The sequence below is a fragment of the Hemicordylus capensis genome, chromosome 2 (genome assembly GCF_027244095.1).
Source record: "Hemicordylus capensis ecotype Gifberg chromosome 2, rHemCap1.1.pri, whole genome shotgun sequence".
In the NCBI taxonomy this organism is placed as follows: Eukaryota; Metazoa; Chordata; class Lepidosauria; order Squamata; family Cordylidae; genus Hemicordylus; species Hemicordylus capensis.
In genome coordinates this window covers 335,153,779-335,174,271 of record NC_069658.1, presented here as the reverse complement: position 1 = coordinate 335,174,271, position 20,493 = coordinate 335,153,779, and the positions used below count along the sequence as shown (strand labels likewise).

At 42.1% G+C, this 20,493-nt stretch overlaps 1 protein-coding gene across 1 annotated transcript in view; it reads right to left on the bottom strand.

The window, feature by feature from the left end:
* Positions 1–4,963: 4,963 nt before the first annotated feature.
* Positions 4,964–20,493, bottom strand: part of ADAM19 (ADAM metallopeptidase domain 19) — a 92,364-nt gene continuing 76,834 nt past the window's right edge. Inside the window, exons 21-23 of the mRNA XM_053299085.1 lie at positions 20,099–20,311; positions 10,505–10,642; positions 4,964–10,096 (exon numbers count right to left, since the gene is read on the bottom strand). Of these exons, the coding sequence (XP_053155060.1) occupies positions 10,058–10,096; positions 10,505–10,642; positions 20,099–20,311 (390 nt within the window). The 3' untranslated portion in view covers positions 4,964–10,057. The remainder of the gene's footprint in view (positions 10,097–10,504; positions 10,643–20,098; positions 20,312–20,493) is intronic.

The window sequence follows — 20,493 nt, the reverse complement described above, 5'->3', positions numbered from 1 at the left end:
CTTGGTATGGGGCGCATTCAGACATGTGATCCCCTCTTGAATTCTGAGGTGATACAGTCCCAATAGGATTGCACCATGTGCTTTTTCGACAGTGTTCTGTATACATCCACATCATAGTCCTTCTGGTCTTCCACTGTAGTTGCTTAAAATTGCTGGAGTTAACACACTAGCAGTGCTGTTTGTTGCTGCTCTTATACTGCAGCAGCAGGCCTCCAGTGCCAGCCAATGAATAGCAAAAAACAAAACGGATAGTGGTTGGATTTCAGAACACCTGTGAAACAATCTCTTGCAAGACATACATAGTTACGCCTATGCAAAATTAGGCAATACATGCCATCTCTGCAATTACTTATGAGACAACTATTGTTTCATCTGGTAGTATGGGAAGGAGTGGTGCTGCTGTCGCTCCCACACCTCCAAAGTAATGTAAGAACAGAACCTTGGTGACTAGTCCTCATAAAGTACCAGAACAGCACTGGCTCCCCAAGAGTTCCATTTGGGGTCCATGTTCTGCCACATTTTTAGGGACTAACCTTAATATACAAGAAGGCCTCTTCTCAATAAGATATGGAATTTGGAACAGTGACTTGTTTCTCACACACACACACACACACACACACACACACACACACACACACACCCATCTTCTTTAAGCAGAAGGTGGGATAATGCTTCCTTAGACTAAAAGAACTGCATTTTCTATAGAAGAGTGGTGTCTAGTAGACCCAAGTATCTTTCTGCACGGCTCAGTCCCAGTTATGATCACAGTAGTGTAAACTGGGATTAAGGTTGTCAGGGTCTGTGAGATTTATGGTGTGATGACAGATGAATGACTGCCTTCCATGGCAGTCACAAGCTTCCCAAACACTTGATATCTTTTCTTGGTCAATGAAAGTATTTTCTATAGTCTGGATGACCAAGAAGTTGCAAAGGCCAACATCTTTGACTGTGGGAAATCACATTCGATGAACAAAGCAGCCTTATGAGCTAGATTTTTAAAAATCATGACACTGTCATGAAAATAAGTGTTTGTTTTCTATTGTCTTCTAAAATGTGATTTCTAATTTTAAAATTAAAATATAATTTATTTATTTTTTAAAAATGTATTTTACAATGTGATTTCTAGTTAATCAGTCTTTGGGAGACAGAGTAGATGGGCCCTGTTGACTTCAGGGACATGAAAACATGGTATTTGAGGCCTAATGGCTGGTCAATGACCTAATTGTGTGAGGTGGTTTTCTTAGATCCTAGTTTAGCATGAGGTGATAAGAAAACATGTGGAGGAGGGAGTAGGACTGTGCATGTTGGCCCCACTTCTGACAGCACACCTCCTGCTCTGCCCTGACGTCTGTACATTCAACGTAACATCTGAAAGGGAAGGCTATACACATATGAGCTCCCCTTTGAGACATTGAGCTGAATATGCGGACAAGTTTGGGGCCAGGGGTATGCTGATAGGGGGATGGGGTGAAAGTCCTGCAGCCTCACACCAGCAGTATGGCAAACTAAGGCACAGCAGCTGGCTAAAGTGTTGGTATTTCCTCCCAGTAGCTGTCTTGGCACATAGACGCATAGGAAGTTGCCATATACTGAGTCAGACCATTGGTCCATCTAGCTCAGTACTGTCTCCTCTGCTAACTTGGCAAAGAGGCACCTTTTAACGAGGTGATTCTCTTTATTGAGCAGGGGGAGAATAACTGGCCCTATCCACCCCCAGCACAGTACCTCCAGTGACTGTTGCTGGTGTCTATCTGATGTTTCTTTTTGGATTGTGAGCCCTTTGGGGACAAGGATCCATCTTATTTTTTTATTTGTTTAAACTGCCCTGAGCCATTTTTGGAAGGGCAGTATAGAAATTGAATTATTAATAATAATAATACACTGACTGGAAGTCGCTCTCCAAGATCCCAGGCATTGAACCTGGGATCTTTTGCATGCAAAGCAAACTCTCTACCACTGAGCTACGGACCAATCTCTGTGTGTCATAGAGATGCCATAGAGACTGGTGCAACCAAACCTAGTGGAAAGGAAGGGAAAGGGTGGTTTTTCTGGGAAGTAAGGCAGGGTGCAACCATATGTGATGGGCATACATTTGACTTCAGTTGTAGCAATCCAGTAGGGCTGTGCAGACAGTTCTGATAGTACCACTATCAATAAATTGACACTATTTTCACCGAGCGCTATTATATCAGAACTGATTCTCTATTGTGTCAGATCTATGGTGGAATTGTCAAAGATTCTTTTACTGCACTTCTTAAGGCTGTTTCTGCCATGATTTTTAAAAATTCATTAAAAACCTACAGGTAGATAGATCTTCTTAAAAGTCCACACATCATTCACTGTGTGAATTTTGAGAACCATCTGCCCAACTATTCCAGAATTATCACATGGTACAAAAAAAAGATACCCTTTTTCTATGAGGGCAAGGGAAAGTTTCCTCCAAATAAGGCTTGAATGATGATCAGAGTGGGGGCTAATTACTGCACTTTTTGTAACTTTTAACCAGTTTTTAAAAGTTTATAAAAATATAATTAAAAATTATCACATTCAAATTGAACAGAGATAGTACTGTCATCAATCATGTCCTACCACTGTGTGAAATTTTAAAGCTTTCTGCCCTGCCATTCCAGAGTTATTACTTTTGGGTGAGTTTTTCCCCCAATTGATGGGTAGGAAATTCCAGTTTAAGAATTTAACTGAAACTCTGTCCCAACTATATGATAAAAATGAGTCCCAATTCTCATTTCTATATCAGATCTGATTGTGGTGGATCAGATATGATTTTTGTGGGGAGTGCACAGGCTTACAATCCAGGTCACACTTTACTGTGCTCAAGGTATCTGTATAAAGATTTGCTTTTGGTAGGGAGGAAGGGAAGGTTGGTGTGTATTTTTCTGAAAAGCACTATGCAGATGGTAATAGAGCTGTCACTATGCATGATGACAGCTCTATTAAAATTTTAAATCTTTAAATCTATCCAAGCTCAACTAACAAATATTTGGGACCATTCAAATATCATTGGAAAGCCGAGCTTTGAACTTTAGCATTTAAGCCATTTTATAGCTAACACAAATATTTTGCTTGGATACTGGGGGTGGGGGTGGGGGGGGGAAGGATGAAAAAGCAAGTAGAAGTTACCATCTCAGTTGAGAGAGCATCTTCCAAAACCCAATATGCAACAGTTGCTTCTCTGTGACACAAAATCTGTGACTGCCATTGTTTCCAACTCCTGGGATATTTGTTCCTAATGAATGTGTTAAACAAGATCACAGTAAGCTTTGTGAAGTTTTAATGCACAACTGGGATTTGTCCTTGCGCTTGATTATATGACATTTCTACACTGCTCATTTGTACTTGGAAAGGGAGGATAAAGATCTTTTTATTAAAAAAAATATTTAAACGTGGAGATCTGCTTTGCTTAAATTGTTTGCTGCTTTGTATACATGTGTGCTCTCATCAGCTATCAAAAGCTAGAAATATATAATCCTCCAGCACCCTCTGCTGGTAATTAGAAATAATACCAAGAATGATATTGCTTCATATGTTTTGGGGGAGAAACTTGCAACAGAGCTATAGTTCTTCCGCACAGCTGAGAAAGATCTAAGGCAAAGCTGGAGGTGTGAGCTAGCCCCACCCCACCCGGGGCAGTTTGCATGTTGGTTGGGATAGCAGGCTGAAGGTTAAGCATTATCAGTCTGACCTGCTCTTTCATTAAAAGAAAAGTATGTGTTTGTTTTACCACCCCACCACTTTTGAAGAAGCTTATTTATTATTTATTTACCATATTTTTATACCACCCAAAACTTACATCTCAAATTTTTATTGAAAAATCCCACCCATTTCTCACGTGCCTATTTTATCCTCACAATAACCAAGTGAGAGTGGCTGACATACTATGCAATATTCTGTCTGCATTTAAAAAAAAAAAACATTTGTGCAGTTGCACAAGAGTGCTTTTGTGCAAATATGTGATTGCACGGGGGTGGTGTGCAATGGATGACCACTGGAAATAATGGCCATCCACTATGCAACTGCATTTGTGCAGTCATGCTCAACAGCATACACATTCTGCAAAAATGGTGACGGAATGCTGCATAGTCAACCATTGACAGTAGGTGACTGGCTCAAATTTATCTGGTGAATCGTGGCTTTATGACCGAGTGGAGATATGAAGATGAATTTTTCAGTCCTAGTTCTACACACTCTCCTCTGTACCACACTGGCTCTGCAATTTATTGTTAAAGCAGTAATTCTCAAGAGCCATGCCCCTGTTCACTGTGCAAAGAGGCATAACTGAAGATGGAGGTTCTCTTATATTTGGCATAGAGAGAGCAACTGTCTGCATCCAACTATCCCAGTCTTCTGCAAAGATACGTAGGGCGACTCCTCTGTGGGCTTGTCTCCTTGGGATGTCAGGGGGCCTCCCAAGTCTTCTCAGACTCCTTTCTGTGAGTTTTCTCAAGCCAAGGTAGTGCAGTGGTTGAAGTTCTGGACTAGGAGCATAGAGACACAAATTCAAATCCCTACTCATAGTGTTTAGTGTTTACTGGGTGATCTTGGGGCAATCGCTCTCACTCACATTATCTCATAGAACTGTTGTGGGAATAAGATGGTGAGGGAGGAGAGAATCCTGTACAGTGTATACACGGTAATCAGTCTACAAAGAATGGATAACTACTAATGAGCACAATCTGCCCTGGTTGCATAAGAATGGAAGAATGGAAGTGTGAGCACTGTAAGATACTCCCCTCAGGGGATGGAGCTACTCTGGGAGGAGCAGAGGGTTCCAAGTTCCTTCCCTGGCTTCTTCAAGATAGGGCTGAAGAGATTCCTGCCTGCAACCTTGGAGAAGCCGCTGCCAGTCTGTGAAGACAATACTGAGCTAGATAGACCAATGGTCTGACTCAGTAGATGGCAGCTTCCTATGTTCTCCCTTCAATAATTTGATACATGATGACTGTAATAATAATCACACCATTTATTAAACATAACTAGGCAAAAGGCACAACCAACTGCATTATTCAAGTATTTGCATAGAGATCATATTGTAAACCTGTGAGACATAAGAAAAAAGGTGACATCTGGTGCATTGGTTCTCCCAAAGTAATAAAAAATGAAAGTCACACATGTAATTTTTGTTCTCCCAACCCATTGTTTCAAACACACACAAGAAAATACAAAATTATTTGTGAAGCATTTACTTATCAGTGACAAGGCTGGATGCCCATTCCATCCCCAAAAGGACTCCCTTTAGACACTCTGTGTTTAGCCACTAAGAGCTGTTTGGCCATGGGGACCTTTTCACCCATCATTTGTTACACACACACAGCCTTCCGCTTACTACCACAGCAGGTAGAGCTACACAACCATATTTCTACAATCTTGGAGGGCTGCTGATATTTTTGTGTTTGAGCATTTTTAAAAGTCCCATTGAAGCTGACAAACTGGTTAAGAAGTTGCCCTTTCAGTTCTGTTTTCCTTGGAAGTGTATCCAGTTGTTCTTCCAGCATGTTTTGCTCTTTCAAGTATTCTGAGATGGCTCAAACCAAGGCTTAATGAAACCAATGGCAAAACTCAATATTTACAGGAGGAACTAACTTAAGAACAGAACTGGTTTGTTGCAAATATGTTCTGTCTTCACAGGTTCCCAAGCAGACTACATGTTACATTAAAGGCATAGTTTGGCCCTGCATATGTGTTTTTCCTAATTTGAATGATTGACATGGTGATGGGGAGGAATAATGATTGGGATTGGGACTGTAGAGGGGGGCTTTCACCCTTCACTCTGATGCAGTTCTGATCAGTGCTAATGGGAGCTTCCCTCCCAGGGAAAACAGAACCTGATCCAGAGTAGGACCATGGTAGGGCCAAAAGTCTCCCTACCCCCAAACTATGGTCTAGATCTTGATCACCCTCCCTGCAGAAAGGCTATTTAGGTTCAGGGGTGGGGGGAACCAAACAACATGAAGGATTACTGTTCCCCTGATGTGGACTGTGCCTGAGATTCAACCTGAAAGAGCAAAGACCAGCCAAGATGGCTGCTAATTTATTGGGAGACATGTTTTCTCTCGAAGTACATGACTCCTGGTGTGGGGATTGTTTTTTAAACACCCTCAGAGTATTTTAAATTAAAAGGGGTTACAAAATACTTGTACACCATTACATGTAAAATAACTGCTTTATGCAGCTTTGAGAACGAGCAGTGGGACTGTTAGGAAGCAAACACAACCTTAGAATCAGAAAGAATGTGCCATGCCCCCAAACACCTCCCAGGGGTTAAAAACAGTAGACAACATAAACCACTTACTTTGTAACATGAGAGCAATGCAGGTACATTGTCAAGATACTACTTGGTATGTTACACAAGGTTATCTAACACTGAGCTGATGCACAACATGGGAACAAGTCTCTAAGGCCATTGGTTGGTTGTTCGCTTGTTGAAGTGTAATTGCTGGCAATTGGTTTAGACTAGATGACAGCCAAGCCTAAAGTTATCAAAAGCAATTCTTCATTGTTTAGAGCAGGGATTCTCAACGTTGGGTCCCCAGATGTTCTTGGGACTTCAACTCCCATAATCCCCAGCCCCAGTAGCCTTTGGTTGGGGATTATGGGAGTTGAAGTCCAATAACATCTGGGGACCCAACATTGAGAATTCCTGGTTTAGGGAACCCTGTTAAACAATTATCTTGGATAAATTTTTAAAAGGAACCCCCCTCCCCCCCTCTCCCAAACAACAGTTCAGACTGCAGCCAAGAAAACAACATGTCTCTCATTAATAGCACCTAGAGAGGTTTTCTAAGACTGACCATCAAGTCTCCTTTATATCCAAAATCATAAAGAAAGCAGCTCCTCATCTATAGCACCAGGATATTGAAAAGCAAACAGAAAAATCACAATGCAAACAAAGCACCCCAAAGACTTTAAAAACCTGAGATAATGTACATTAAGCCTCAGATTAGTGACAATGTTGCAACTGCATTCTTGGAACCTCCAGGTTGTTTAAAGTGCATAAAGGCAGCTTGCACCATGGCAGTGTCCAGTTATAGGACTCAGATTTCATCAGCTGCCCGCTGGGTACAGCACCATGAGTTGAGTTACACTTCGCAGTGAGCCACCTGAGCTAGGCATCTATCTAGTTTGATGTACCCAGAAGTGATTTGGAATATGCAGCTTAAGGGAAGCAGACAGCCTGTGGACGTTTGTTGAATAAGGTGGCTTACAGCAAAACACAATGGTGATAGGACAACATATAATTCCGTTCAGTACTGGGATTCTGGAGTTTGCAAGTAGTACCTTCTCCAAGGGCTTTTTAACGTAATAAATTCTCCATAGCTAAGAATTATGCCAGGGTCAAATCAGATAAATGCAAATAGAATGTAAATTACATTGAGATTGAATGAAGGGCGATCCCCAAATTACTCAAAGTTAAATTTGGATTAACTCTGGATTAGGGCTAAGGTATTCGGCACTGTGCGGCAGCTATAAACCGAGGTGCCTACCTTAGTTTAAGAGTGCCAAGTGTAAATTCCAAACCAGGATTATTAATGTTGTCCTAGGTTAAAATAAGCACAGTAAATTTCCTGAGTCAACAAGCCCAGCCAAAATGAAAGATAAATAATACAAAAGCTAAGCTGATTATATAGACAAGGTGGTGCATGATAGAACTAACAATTAAATGCAAACCTAGAAAGATTTAAAGGGGTTTTGCTAATACTTGCTTAATTGGCAGGGTATATCTCCACTTCTGGAAAATTTCAAGGAAATCATAACAGTTGTTCACACAACCACTTCAAGTGGGGCTGGAGTGGGTGGGAAAGAAGGTGGGATCGTCCCTACCTCCCCCATGACCTCTGTTTCCTTGCAAACCATGTCGCTCATGTGCCCACACAATCACCATTGCAGTGAACAGCACAGCAATATGGAGGCTGGGGGAATGAAGCCCAGCCTCCAGGAATCCCACAATGCATCACGCGAGAAGCATGGGGCATTGTAGAAATCCCTGAGGCTAGGTTGCTCTTGCCTCCAGCCTCTATGATCAAAATGACAGGAGGAGCTGTCAGCAGCCGAGTCACCCAAACAACCAGGGAGTGGGTAGGAGGGTGCATGTACACTCTCCTACCTCACATTTAGACTAGGTACAAAACCCAGACTACCTGATTGAGGCGTGCTGGGATTGGGACCAATCCCAGTGGTTCTAATGACCAGCTGTACCTGGCTAGGGCTGTGGTAGCCCAGGTAAATAAAGCTGGTCATGAGAATGACCTTATATAATCAGTTATTCAACCATAGAATCAATGGCTGACATGAAGAAAATTATTCAAAGTAGCTCCATTACTTGTCCTTTTAATTTCAACGGGACTACTTTGAGTAATTTTCCTTATGTCAGAAATCATTGATGCTATGATTTCCTGGAGATACTCCAGAACAGGTTAAACTAGGAAGAAGCCCTCAACTGGAGTTATATGGTGCCTGAATAATTTCTCTTTCTCCTTGTAGCTCAAGAAGTTAGAATCTAAAAATGGGGGCCACTTCATACAGGAAACATTTATACACTGAGATAATTTCCATGTAGGGGGAAACATGTATATACATTGTGTATTAAGTACGGCATGAAAGTTTAGTATGTAGATAGGACCAAATACTTGGAGCAAAATAAAAACTCTTGCACCATACATGATGGTTTTCAAACCCTTTTCTACATGGAGCTTATTTCAGAGCAGAAAAAAAGAGGTCATATATGGAGCATCTGTCAAGAGTGTGATTCTGTGATGAAGGAGACATCCTATTATATCTGATGAAGCATACACTTCACCTGTTACCTGCCAGAGTGGGTCATGGAAGAGGTAAACAGATGCAACTGCAAGCACAGTGGGAGGGTTCAATGGTTAGCAGGGGGGACAAAAACATCAGGTTCAAGGAGAGCCATATACTGTGATGAAGGAGACATCCTATTATATCTGATGAAGCATACACTTCACCTGTTACCTGCCAGAGTGGGTCATGGAAGAGGTAAACAGATGCAACTGCAAGCACAGTGGGAGGGTTCAATGGTTAGCAGGGGGGACAAAAACATCAGGTTCAAGGAGAGCCATATACCACCATACAAAATGCTTCCAGCATTCTCTGCAGCTGGACAGAACCAACAGGAAAGATACCAAATGCAAACAGAGTAGAACAGACTTCAGAGGACTATGGATTCTCAGTGAGTAGAGTAAATGTTGGCTGTACTTATACCACCAATGCTGGAAAGAAATGAAGAGAAAGACTTTGGGATGAAAAGCTGGTGGCACAGCAGACATCATGAGAGGTTGCTGTACATACAGGTTAGTACTGAAATCTTGAAGATTCCTTAACAGGGAATGGGGCCTCTTTTCCTATGGTAAACAGGGTGCTAGACTAGATGGGCCTTTGGTCAGATCCATGAGAATTCATCTTAGGTTCTTAGGAGCCAGTATATTTCTATTCCACATGATTGGGAAATTCCTCCATATGTGCTTTGGAGGAGATCGCTTTGGACAGGCAATCTCAAGGGCATCGTGGTACTATGTCCCATCGTTTATGGGACATAGTTTTAATGATGTAGGTCATTATGGTCTGGGTAGGTGTGAAGGATGCACTGGCTTGATAGATGTTGATTAAATCAGTTCATCTTCTGCTGGGATAATGAATTACTGGGAGAGAATCAAGGCCTCTCCCTATTTCATTTCAGCATATTGTATCTTGCACTATAACGTGTCGGTGCCATTTTAAATAAGTACATCCTGTAATGAAATAATAATAATAAAAAGACAAAGCAAGTCTCATTTCGCTTTGGCAGGTATTGGTGGAATTCCCTCTCTTTTCCAAGGCAGCTGTATCTACCTGTGCTAAGGATGGTAGACATTTTTGCTAAAGCCAGACTTGGAACTGGCCTCAGTTAGTCACATGAGACTGAGGAGGGCAATCTGAGAGTTATAAATGACCAGCATGTCTTCATCCTAGAAACAAGCCCCATGGTCAAACCAGAAATAATTGGTGTAGATTTCAGCAAAGCAAGGTAAACTTCAGTATCTAGACTTCAAGGTATTCGCTGTTCGTGCTTCTTGATAGCTGAATACTAGAAAAGAGAAAAGAAAAAGAAAGGATTATGTTTTTATGAAATGAATGCTAACTCAGGTAAGAAAGGTTTCTTAAAATTAGGTGAGCCAATGGATGAGAAAATCTCTCTTAAATGCAAATGTGTTAGTCATTGCTATCTTCACTCTACATACAGCCTGTTTATCAGAAGAAAGCCTCACTGAGTGCAGCAGGTGTGCACAGGACTGCAGCCAAAGTTTCTTGTTCTTCTTCTTGCTGGGGAGATATGTAGATAAGATAAGCCTGATGACTAGCACAGCATTCATGACACTGACTTTGTTTAATGTGTTGCTTCATGCTGCTCTTTCCATTATAAGGTCTTCTACTCTGTTAAGGTCTTCTACTTCCTATATATACCTCTTACAAGGTCTTTTACTGTTGTCAATACCTGGTTTACTCCTGTGTTCCTTGCAGCAGTATGTGGTGGTGCTATTGCTGTGCTCATACTGGCCAGCACAGTTCTTTTGCTTGGAGGAACTGGATTAGCAGGAAGAGCTTTCTGAGGGGGTCGTGGTCTGGAAGAATCCTAGGCAAGAAAGTGAAGGGTGGTTGAAATATCCTTCTTTGAACACATGTTTTGCTCACTTGAGGTACATCCCTATGAGCAACTCCTCCTCCTCCATTTAAAAACAACACCACTCCAGGTAACACTGGAGGTGACCTTGCTATAAAGAAATGTGGGGTAGCAAATTTTAAGTACTTACTAGTAACAGCTTTATTGTTCATTTAGATGAAGGGCAGGCAGTGTGAATTAGCTGCCAATCTGATTTTAGCAGTCAGAACGTTGCTGGCAAAGAAACACTGACTTTTTCGATATTTCTGTAACTGGTACAACAGCCAGCTAACATCAGGCACCCAAGACAGAGCCTGAGACTTTTGTTAATGTCCTTATTCAGCCATATTTTCTATACCTCATCATAATAACATGGATTCATTGCTTGAAGCATGGTTTCATGATGCTCTCCAAGCTATGGGTTGAAACCAGGGGATGATACAGGATGAAATTACAGGGAGTGCAACAGGAATACCCCCCGCCCCAATATAGAAAATATCGGGGATTGGATTTTCTCTTTCTTGCAAATGCACTATGCCAGGGGTGTCAAACTCAAATCTGGCGGTGGGCCAGACTGGATTCCAATGAATCTCTGTGGAGCCGCACATAGTATTACACCACCTTCTGCCACCTCGCGCCCACCTTGCACCACTTTCTGTCTTCCTCTTCCCCCACCTTCTCTCATTCCCTTTCTCCTCCGCCCCACCCCTTGCCCTGCCATTTCAATTGTTGGAGATGGAGTTCCAGTGCATCAACCTTTTGCACCAACTACCCTAATGACCACTAGGGGCACTGGGAACAGAGATAGTGAGTAAGGGTCTCCTTACCTGTCCCTGCTTGTCTCTACTCTATGACCCTTGATAGTACTCCTCAGACATTTCCTGTGAAAGTCAGATTCCCTTCCTTTCCTCTTAGAGTAGTTCTATAGATTAGGGTTAGGTCTTTCCTATCCAAAGTGTACTTCACTCATAAATCTACTTAGTATTCAGTTCTATAAGAATCTCCATGTGTCTTCTCTAAATAGCTGCAACAACTAAATTCTTCATTCTACTCTGTAACTGGAGTGGGTAGCTTCTGTAGTGCTCTGTAATTAATTGAGGTAAAAATTATAACCCCCAGCATAAATTAGCTGAATGCACTACTTTTTACACCCAAACACACTCAGAGGACTAGTGAATATTTAAAAATTATTTTTAGAAGAAATTCTGAACATACCTGCCAATACCAGATTTTGTATGCATAATCCTGCCACTCTATCCCTTACAGAGGTGTTGCTCGGTACTTAAAAGATCTAGGGTTTGAGCCCACAGGGCCTGCCCGGGGCCCACAGCCACCCCACATTTTGGTAATTAAACCCTTTCATGCTTTCTAAAGGTATCCAACATTCTCTTCCCCACTAGTTTATTTCACCTCTAAGAATTAATCTCCTTTTTCTCCTGCAGTCAATACACACACTGTTTAGAACCAGTGTGGGTGTAGTGATTAGAGTGTCAAGACTAGAATGGGGGATTTGCATTCCCCATTCAGTCATGAAACTCACTGTGGGACTTTAGCTAAGACACTCTCTCCCCCCTCCAAACCTGCCTCACAGGATTGTTGTGAGGATAAAAGTGGGGAGAAAGATCATGTACACTACCTGGACCTCTTTGGAGGAAGAACAGGATATGTAACATAATAAAATGTATGTGTCTATAACATATACATATTTATATCGACTTTTAGCAACATGTACTCCAATCCTCAACATGTAAACTCAGAAGCAAACTCAAACAGCTCTTTTACACCCATCACAGCAGCAAGCAGCCCAGTTTGCATTTTATTTAAACAAAAAGCATAAACTATAGTGTATGTTATAGACCACAGTGTATATACAGTGTATATAGTGTTTGTCCATACACTACAGAAGGAAAGGCCACCAATTTGATTTCAAACAGGACAGCAGAATGTCATATATGGTTACCCCAATTTCTTAGGATTTAAAGACAATCAAGCATTTCATTGGCAAGAGCTTTTAAAATGAGTTTCTTGTGATCTGATTTGCAAAGCCTTATTTTGAAGCAAGTAAATAAAAATAGACTTTTGGTGGTGGAGGAGGCTTAATGTTCATTTTAGCAATTTGTGAAGCTACTTTCAGAAAGTTGGGGTATTTTAGTCCATTACAAGCTTATTAAAAAGGCAATATGAGTTATTTATATATGAGCTACTGTTACTAGCACAAAGCAAAATAAAATAGTAATGATCGTAAAGGGAAACATGTTAAGAACCATTTTCTCATATTTTGCTATTTAAGCCATCTTTGTTGCTAAAAAGCAGCATATAAATATATTTAATGGGGTGTGGGGGGGGGTCGAAACCCACATACAGAGACCAGATTAGAGCTATAAGGAGTTTAGGATTTTCAGAAACAAAAAGTAGAAACAAAAACAGATGCATTTTGTTAGAGCATTTCTTCTTCTCATTCTTTAAAAAAATTTAAATACATTTGAACTGACTAATTTCCCACAAGAAGGTATATTGTTGGGATGGAGAGGGTTTTTCTTACAAGTTTGTATTAGAACGAAAAATGATTTTTTAAAAACTGTAAAACCCTCTCACACAAACACAAAGCAGCACATTCACAAAAATTGACATTACTTCTCTCCTGTGTGTGTGTGACACACGAGAGAAGTAATGTCAATTTTTGAAATTGACAAGTAATGTCAATGCACACAGGGGTGGGTGGGAAGAAGAATACAGTGGCTTAAGCAAGAGGTTGGTTGCTTAATCTCTCTCACTCTCACACACACCACAAACAGATAAGAGTTGGGGTTTTGTATGTTTTACTTTCCTGGGGGGAGACAAGCCCAACAGCCAGCAACTCCATTCTCCTCATAGCAAATTGCAGTACATTCAGAAGAAGGCCAGAGGAAGGGAGGAGCACAAGATCTCCAGGAGAACAAATCAGGCTGCTGCTGCTCCCCCTGCTGGAAAAGAGCTGGAATAGCAGCAGAAAGTTAAGTTAACCCTTTTTATGAAGCTGCTGCCGCCAAGGAACTGCCGATCTGGATCCAAATTCACAGGGGGTGCAAATGCACGCTTGCACCGCCCCCCCCACACACACACACTGGATCCACCCCTGGTTGAAACTGCAGGTCCAAATTTGTTTTTCTATAGAATGATACATTTAATAGGAATAATCTTTTTATTATTCCCAATTTCTTCTGAAATATGTTTGATTTGTTTTTTTTTTAGTCGTGTTTTAGATCACCAGTTGTGATCAGTTCTTTTGTGGATGCTGATAATGCTATTCACTTAGTGCATGAAATTCCATACAGAGAAGAATAAGAACAGGTGGGGAGCTTCTACAGCACAAAGGGACCATGGAGAAAATACACTTGTAGTGGGTAGTTTGGAGTTAACAGGGCCTGGACATCCACAGAAGCCCTGTGATTAGTAGCCGGGCCCAGCCTGAGACCAATCAAATTCCAAAGAGGTTTCCCTCTCTCTTTTTGGGAGGGGTGGCCAATAGTTCAGTTTGTTTTAGAGCTACTTTATTTCTGTTTTGGTGGTTCAGTCTGTTGGAAGCTGAAGAGAGAGAAGCTAGGAAAGGCTGGGGTCACACTCTCTTCCCCAGATCCACAGTAGGAGGCCTGGACTGATAAAGTGATAGGAAAAGCTACAGAAAAAGAAAACCTTGAAGGAGGAACTGCCACCTGAGAAAAACGATGGTAGGAAAAGTACTTAGTTAGACTTTGGAATGCACTCCCTGGAGGCTGTACCCACACAGGGCTTCTACCCCGAATCTCCTTCAGGAGAGAAGATGTGCGTTCACACACCAACCAAACTTACCCCGAGGTCCCTTCAAAATCCTTGGACCCACTCCACACACAAGTTGGGTTTTGTCTTGTGAATTCTAGCTTATCTCAAAGTAGTTCCAGGCTTTTAAAATGCAGGTTTTAGGCTACTTTTTCTGAAAATGCCGGAGTAATTAGGGAGAGGTACTGATGTAGAATCATTAGCATGATAAGAAGTACAGTGGTCCCTCGACTTACGAAGATAATCCGTTCCGAACGCACGTTTGTAGGTCGGAATTTTCGTAAGTCGAAAAGCGCATCCACGGAGGTCCGGAAACATTCGTAGGTTGAGGAAACCGCATCTAAAAATTCGTAGGTCGAGGAAGCCGCATCTAAACTGGCAACGACTTCCGGTATTTTTTGTCGTTCGTATGTCGAAATCTTCGGATGTCGAGTACTTCGTAAGTCGAGGGACCACTGTATACTCTCTTTACAAATGCAGCTGTAGCTCTTTAGTACTCCCCCAACCCCCACTGACTAGAAGGAAAACACAGAGGAAAACCTGTGAACTTGCATCAAAAGCAAACCGAGAGCAGAGCAGGAGGGGCTGCTTCTTTTCTCAATGCCACGAGTGTACTTCGAAGTGCCTTCGTTCAACATTTACCCCGCGGCATGAAGCCATGTGCGAATAACTCCCTGCTGAAATAAAAGCCTCCCCATCTCTGGCAATTTTAAAAAAATCTTTAAAAACATATCTGTACATCCAGGCTTTTAATCAAATACTGTTTTAATAGTTTTAACATTGTTTTAAAACATTGTTTTAAAATTTTAAATTGTTGTAATGTGTTTACTTTTTCTGCTGTCATTTATTTTAACTAATGTTTTTTAAAAATTTGGTTATTTGTTTTAACTAATGTTTTAACTCTTCTGTTGTGATTTATTTTGCTTTGTTGTAAAACGCTCAGAGACGCAGGTTTTGGGTGGAATAAAAATATGTAAATAAATAAATAAATAAATAGTGTTAGGTTGTTTCTTCTTTTTTTAGTGTGCCAATGAATCCTACAGACTGTTTTGTTGTTCCTATTTTCTCAACAATCCAGTGCTTCAGAGAATAAAACCCCCTCTTTCTTTTATATAAGACTGGTTTGGAATGCTTTGTGGGAAAGGGGAGGAAAGTTCCCTAGCGCCACATTAACAAGCCTTGGAGCCCAAGGCCACCAGTTACACCAATCCTGTGAGGGTTCTTTATTGATTCCAGTTGGATGGTGGGTGGTCTGGGTCTCCTACTCTACGCAGTAGGCTTGTGCATTTCAATTCGGGTACAGAACGTTTTGTGCCCGAAAATGGCAATTTCAGAGATTTTGTAACCAAAACAAAATCAAGAATTAAAAAACAGATATTTTTGTTTCCAAATTGAAATGACTGCAGAATGCTTTGTTCTTTAGAAAAGCATTGCAATTGAAATTGACTTCTCTGACTCTCTCCACTCCAGCTGAGGTACTGAGTGATTAGCAGAAGATAAGATATGCAAAAAGCTATTCAATTTGATTGAGATGCAAACTGACCTTGCAAAGGGATTTGGAAGACAGCATTTTGAGACAGAAATACCCAAATATCTTTGGGAGCTCAATGCAATTCCAAAGCTCTTGCTAAAAGCCATGGTATAAAATGTGTGGAGAAGCTTTTCAAGAAGCTGGTTATGAAAGTTCTGAAATTACACAGGTTTTTCTTTCCAAAGGTTTAGAAAGAATCTCTTGACTTGTTCAGGGGTCTTTCGAAAAGCTATTTTGTTTTTCTTCTGATTTTTATGAGTTATAGTGGTGTCTAAGTTTTGTTGCCCAAGTTGAGCAATCTAATGCAATTTAGGCCACAATGTAATTTGGTGGGACATGATGGCTAAGCCAGGGGTTCACAACTTTTGCCACTGCAGAGACAGGTCATCCACATGGGACTACAGGAGACAAAAGGAGTGGGGTGGGGAATACCCCTGTCAATCTGTTGACATCCCCAGGAATCTTAGTTGCTTCTCTCTTTCTTGTAACCATGATCCATGGTTTTGCACTTTCTTAAATGCAGTGATGATAAATCTCAACAATTCTGAATAGTAGGCTGATTTGTTTGGGTTACAGCTCACACCACTTCAGTTAAATGAACATTTGAAGCTGTTCCATAGTACCAAGGCAGTTCATTGGTCTATCTTGCTATCTCAAATGACCAGTGGTCACTGTTCCATGGGGAGGGAGTGGTTTTATTGAAAGATTGCTTGAATCCACAAATGGGTTGTGCTGCTGTGCTAGTGCCACTGGGACAGGCTCACACCCGCTGCAAAATTCGCAAATAACTGTGCCAAAAAATTAAGTGTCGTTGTTGTTCATCATTCTCTTCACTCTTTCAACTTGTTTATGTGGGGCTTCAGGGACAAAACAGTGGGTTGGGTGGCAGTGCCCCAAGGGTGGTGCACCCAGATTCCAAATAGGGCAAAGGGCTGATTTCTTAGGAATTTTTGAGGTTTATGTGTCTTTAAGATTTTCCCCATAGGGAATAATGGAGGTTTCAGCAGCCCCATAAATCCACCTGGGGGGCACTGGGATGGCCCAAAGCGGGTAGTGGTGTAGTGCACAGAGGGTACCAACCACCCCCTGGATTGCTAACCCATTGGGGTACTGGGCTTTGTTGTTTCTGAGGTGCTGAGTTTAGATTCTCTGGTAGCAAATGAGATTTTTTAATGAAAAACCATGAATCCACTCTCATATGCTATTAGAGAATCTACTCTCAGAACACCTCTAGAACAACAAAATCCTATACTTCATGGGTTGGCACCCTATGTGCACTACACCTCCACTTGCTCTGGGCCACCCCAGTGCCTCTCAAGTGGAGTTATGGGACTGCAGGAACCTCCATTATACCCTACAAGGAAAATCTGAGAGACATGTAACTTTATTAGTTCTTTTAAAATCAGCCCTTTGTCAAATTCCTCTGAAAAAAATATGGTAGTTCCTTGTACCAACTGGGCACTACCACCAACCACACTCCACTCTGGGCCAGCTCTCCGCCCCCCTCCATCGCGTGAAGCTATACTTTTCTTGAAACCTCCATCATACCCTATGGGGAAAATCTGGAAAGATGTGCAAACTTCAAAAACTCACCAAAAATCAGCAGCTTGCCCAATTCCTTTGAAATTTTTGTGGTAGCTTCCACTCACTGGGCACTATAACCCCCACCCACTCTTTTGACCATGTGACCCATTTTTAACCTGGATTAATTCGGATTCAGATTAATTCGGATACAAAACAAAACTGGGGTGATTCGGAAGGCTTAATTTTGGACAAAATACAAAATGGGGTTGATTCAGATTTGGTACAAATCAAAACAGAAAAAATACAAAACGTGCAACCCTACTACGCTGTCCAGGATATCCAAAGGGAAGGGGAGTAAGCGCCCTATCCTAAAGGAGAGTAAGTGGTGGCAGGAAGCATTATCCACCTGGAGGACCAGTCCCTTTAGTGGGAGTCAGTGCTCCAGTCACTCTGTAACCAGGGAGGGGTCTACTCAGTGAGTCTGGGGGGCACCATGCTACAACACTAAAGTGCATTAAAGGTAAAGTGTGCCATCAAGCTGATTTTGACTCCTGGTGCCCTATGGTTTTCTTTGGTAGTATACAGGAGGGGTTCACCATTGCCTCCTCCTGCACAGTATGAGATGATGCCTTTCAGCATCTTCCTATATCACTGCTGCCCAATATAGTACCAGTGGGGATTCAAACCGGCAACCTTTGCTTGCATTACTTTGCTTTTAATGAGCCTAAGTTGTCTAAAGACACACTAGACGCTGTGAATTCCACACCACTAGGGATGTGCACGGAACCACAGAAGCGTGGTCCAGCACTGGGGGAAGTGTGTCTTTAAGGGGGGCGGTAGTACTCCCCCCCGCCACTCTTCCCCCTCCGGCGCTGGAGTTGGCAAAAACGTTCTTGGGGCGGCAGTGTTCCTCCCTGCCGCCCCTGCCCCCATCGTTGTCTCTGTAAGGGTTAAACTAGAAAGAGCTGGCGGCGCGCATGTGCCCTTCACGGCGCGCGCTTGTCTTCGCCGCTGGCATGAAACAACTTTGGGTTTGCAGTAAAGCCTCACAGAAAACTCACAGTAGAGCCTGCTGTTTGAAGAACTCCCAATGCATGTTAAATGTACAGTTTGGGTTTCTTCTTCTTCTAATACTACTACTATTTATATACAGCTTTTCAGCAAAAATTATTACAGATGGTTCCCCACCCCAAAAGTCTCATAATCTAAAAAGAAACATAAGGTAGACCCCAGCAAAAACCACCAAAGGGATTTTGTGCTGGGGTTGGATAGGGACAATTGCTCTCCCCCTGCTAAATATAAGACAATCATCAGTACACATATACATAACACATACACACACACACACACTCACTCACTTACAAAGAGCTGGACCTGGAACCAGGTTAACAATGGTGCTCATTGGGTGGCTTGAGGCAATTAATTATTTCTAAGAGGCTCTTACCTCACAGGGTTGCTGTGAGGACTAAAGGAGATAACTCTTCATTCTATACATTGTCTGAAGTCCTTAGAAGAAGGGAGGGATACAAATGTGAACATAATGAACACTAAGGCTGGTGCTTCACCCATATACTGCTGGATGTGTCTGAGGGATTCCAGGGGGCAATGTGAAACACAGAAATGAGAAGATGACTGGGGAAAGAAAGTGATCTGCATAAATACTGCATTAATTCCAGGTTGATCCTGCTGTTCCAGCCTGGTTATCATATAGTGTTCTGCAAATACTACTACAGGAGGTTTAATAGACAGGGCTTTCCTCCCAATCCAATCCTGATTGGAGTGTGCCAGTTCACATGTTCACTGGATTTAATCCAACTTCCCTGCAGGCTATCAGGGACCAGGACAGACAGGACTTTGATTCTCCCCAAATGGAGGCTGCGAATTCTGGCTTATCCCGAGTTATGTCCAGGGTAAAAAAAATCCTCTATTTCTAGCAGCTTTCGGGGGTAAAATTCCGGGGCTCCGAAGGCATCTAATCCCTCAAACTATAATGCCTCAAATCTGCTGCGAAACAGATTCGCTCTTCAGATACCCCGAGGCACAGAGCCATGTGTGAAAAACCTCCTGGCTCTTTGCATAGGGTTGAAGTCAATATTTAACTTGGGAAAGTGACACAAGGTCTCCCCCTGCAGAGAAAGTAATGCCAATGCAAGGTCTCCTTGCACTAGCAATGTATGTCAATATGAATATATGACAAGACAGACCATGCCTTTATTAGGGCCAACTAAGATATACGAAGTACCCAGCAAGCATTCTCTAGATTAGATGCTGGGTGTCGGGCAAAACAAACAAAAAAAATGGGGAGGTGAGACATTTAGACAAGATGGAAGAATCCTAAGGTTTGCATTCTGTAACAGTTTTATTTCATTGCTGAGGTGCATGGCAGATGGGGCAGGAATACTTGGGCTGCTTCAAGTGTTGACTGTGAACCAAGCAGAACCATAGCAAAGTTGCATTTGCACACATTTACTCCCATCGACTTCCAGAAGCAGCTCTTGGGCATCTGGAATTCACATTTTCACTCCAATTAGGCGACCAGATGTGATGCAGAGCATATCTACCTATATAAAACCCCTTACCTGTGCAATGATAACTTTTGGAGCAGGAGGTGCTGGCCTGCTTGGTGGGATTCGTTTCACAACATTCCTCGCCTCCGACTGATGTTCTATAACTGGAGGTTTCCTTACATTCGCTGGGAGGACAGGGGGTGGCTGTGCCTGGATCTTGAGCTCCGGAACTGCCTGACAGTAAAGAGCTTCAGGGTTTGGAGGAATGTTCTGTATACCAATAGCCTACATACGAATCACACAAAAAGAAGGTAATCTTTCAAAAAACAAAAAACACTGTTGTTTTAAATAGATCCCCAAGTTGGCTTCCAACAATCAGACCATATACAACAGGCATCCCCAAACTGCGGCCCTCCAGATGTTGCTGAACTACAACTTCCAGCATACCCAGCCACAAAACATTGTGT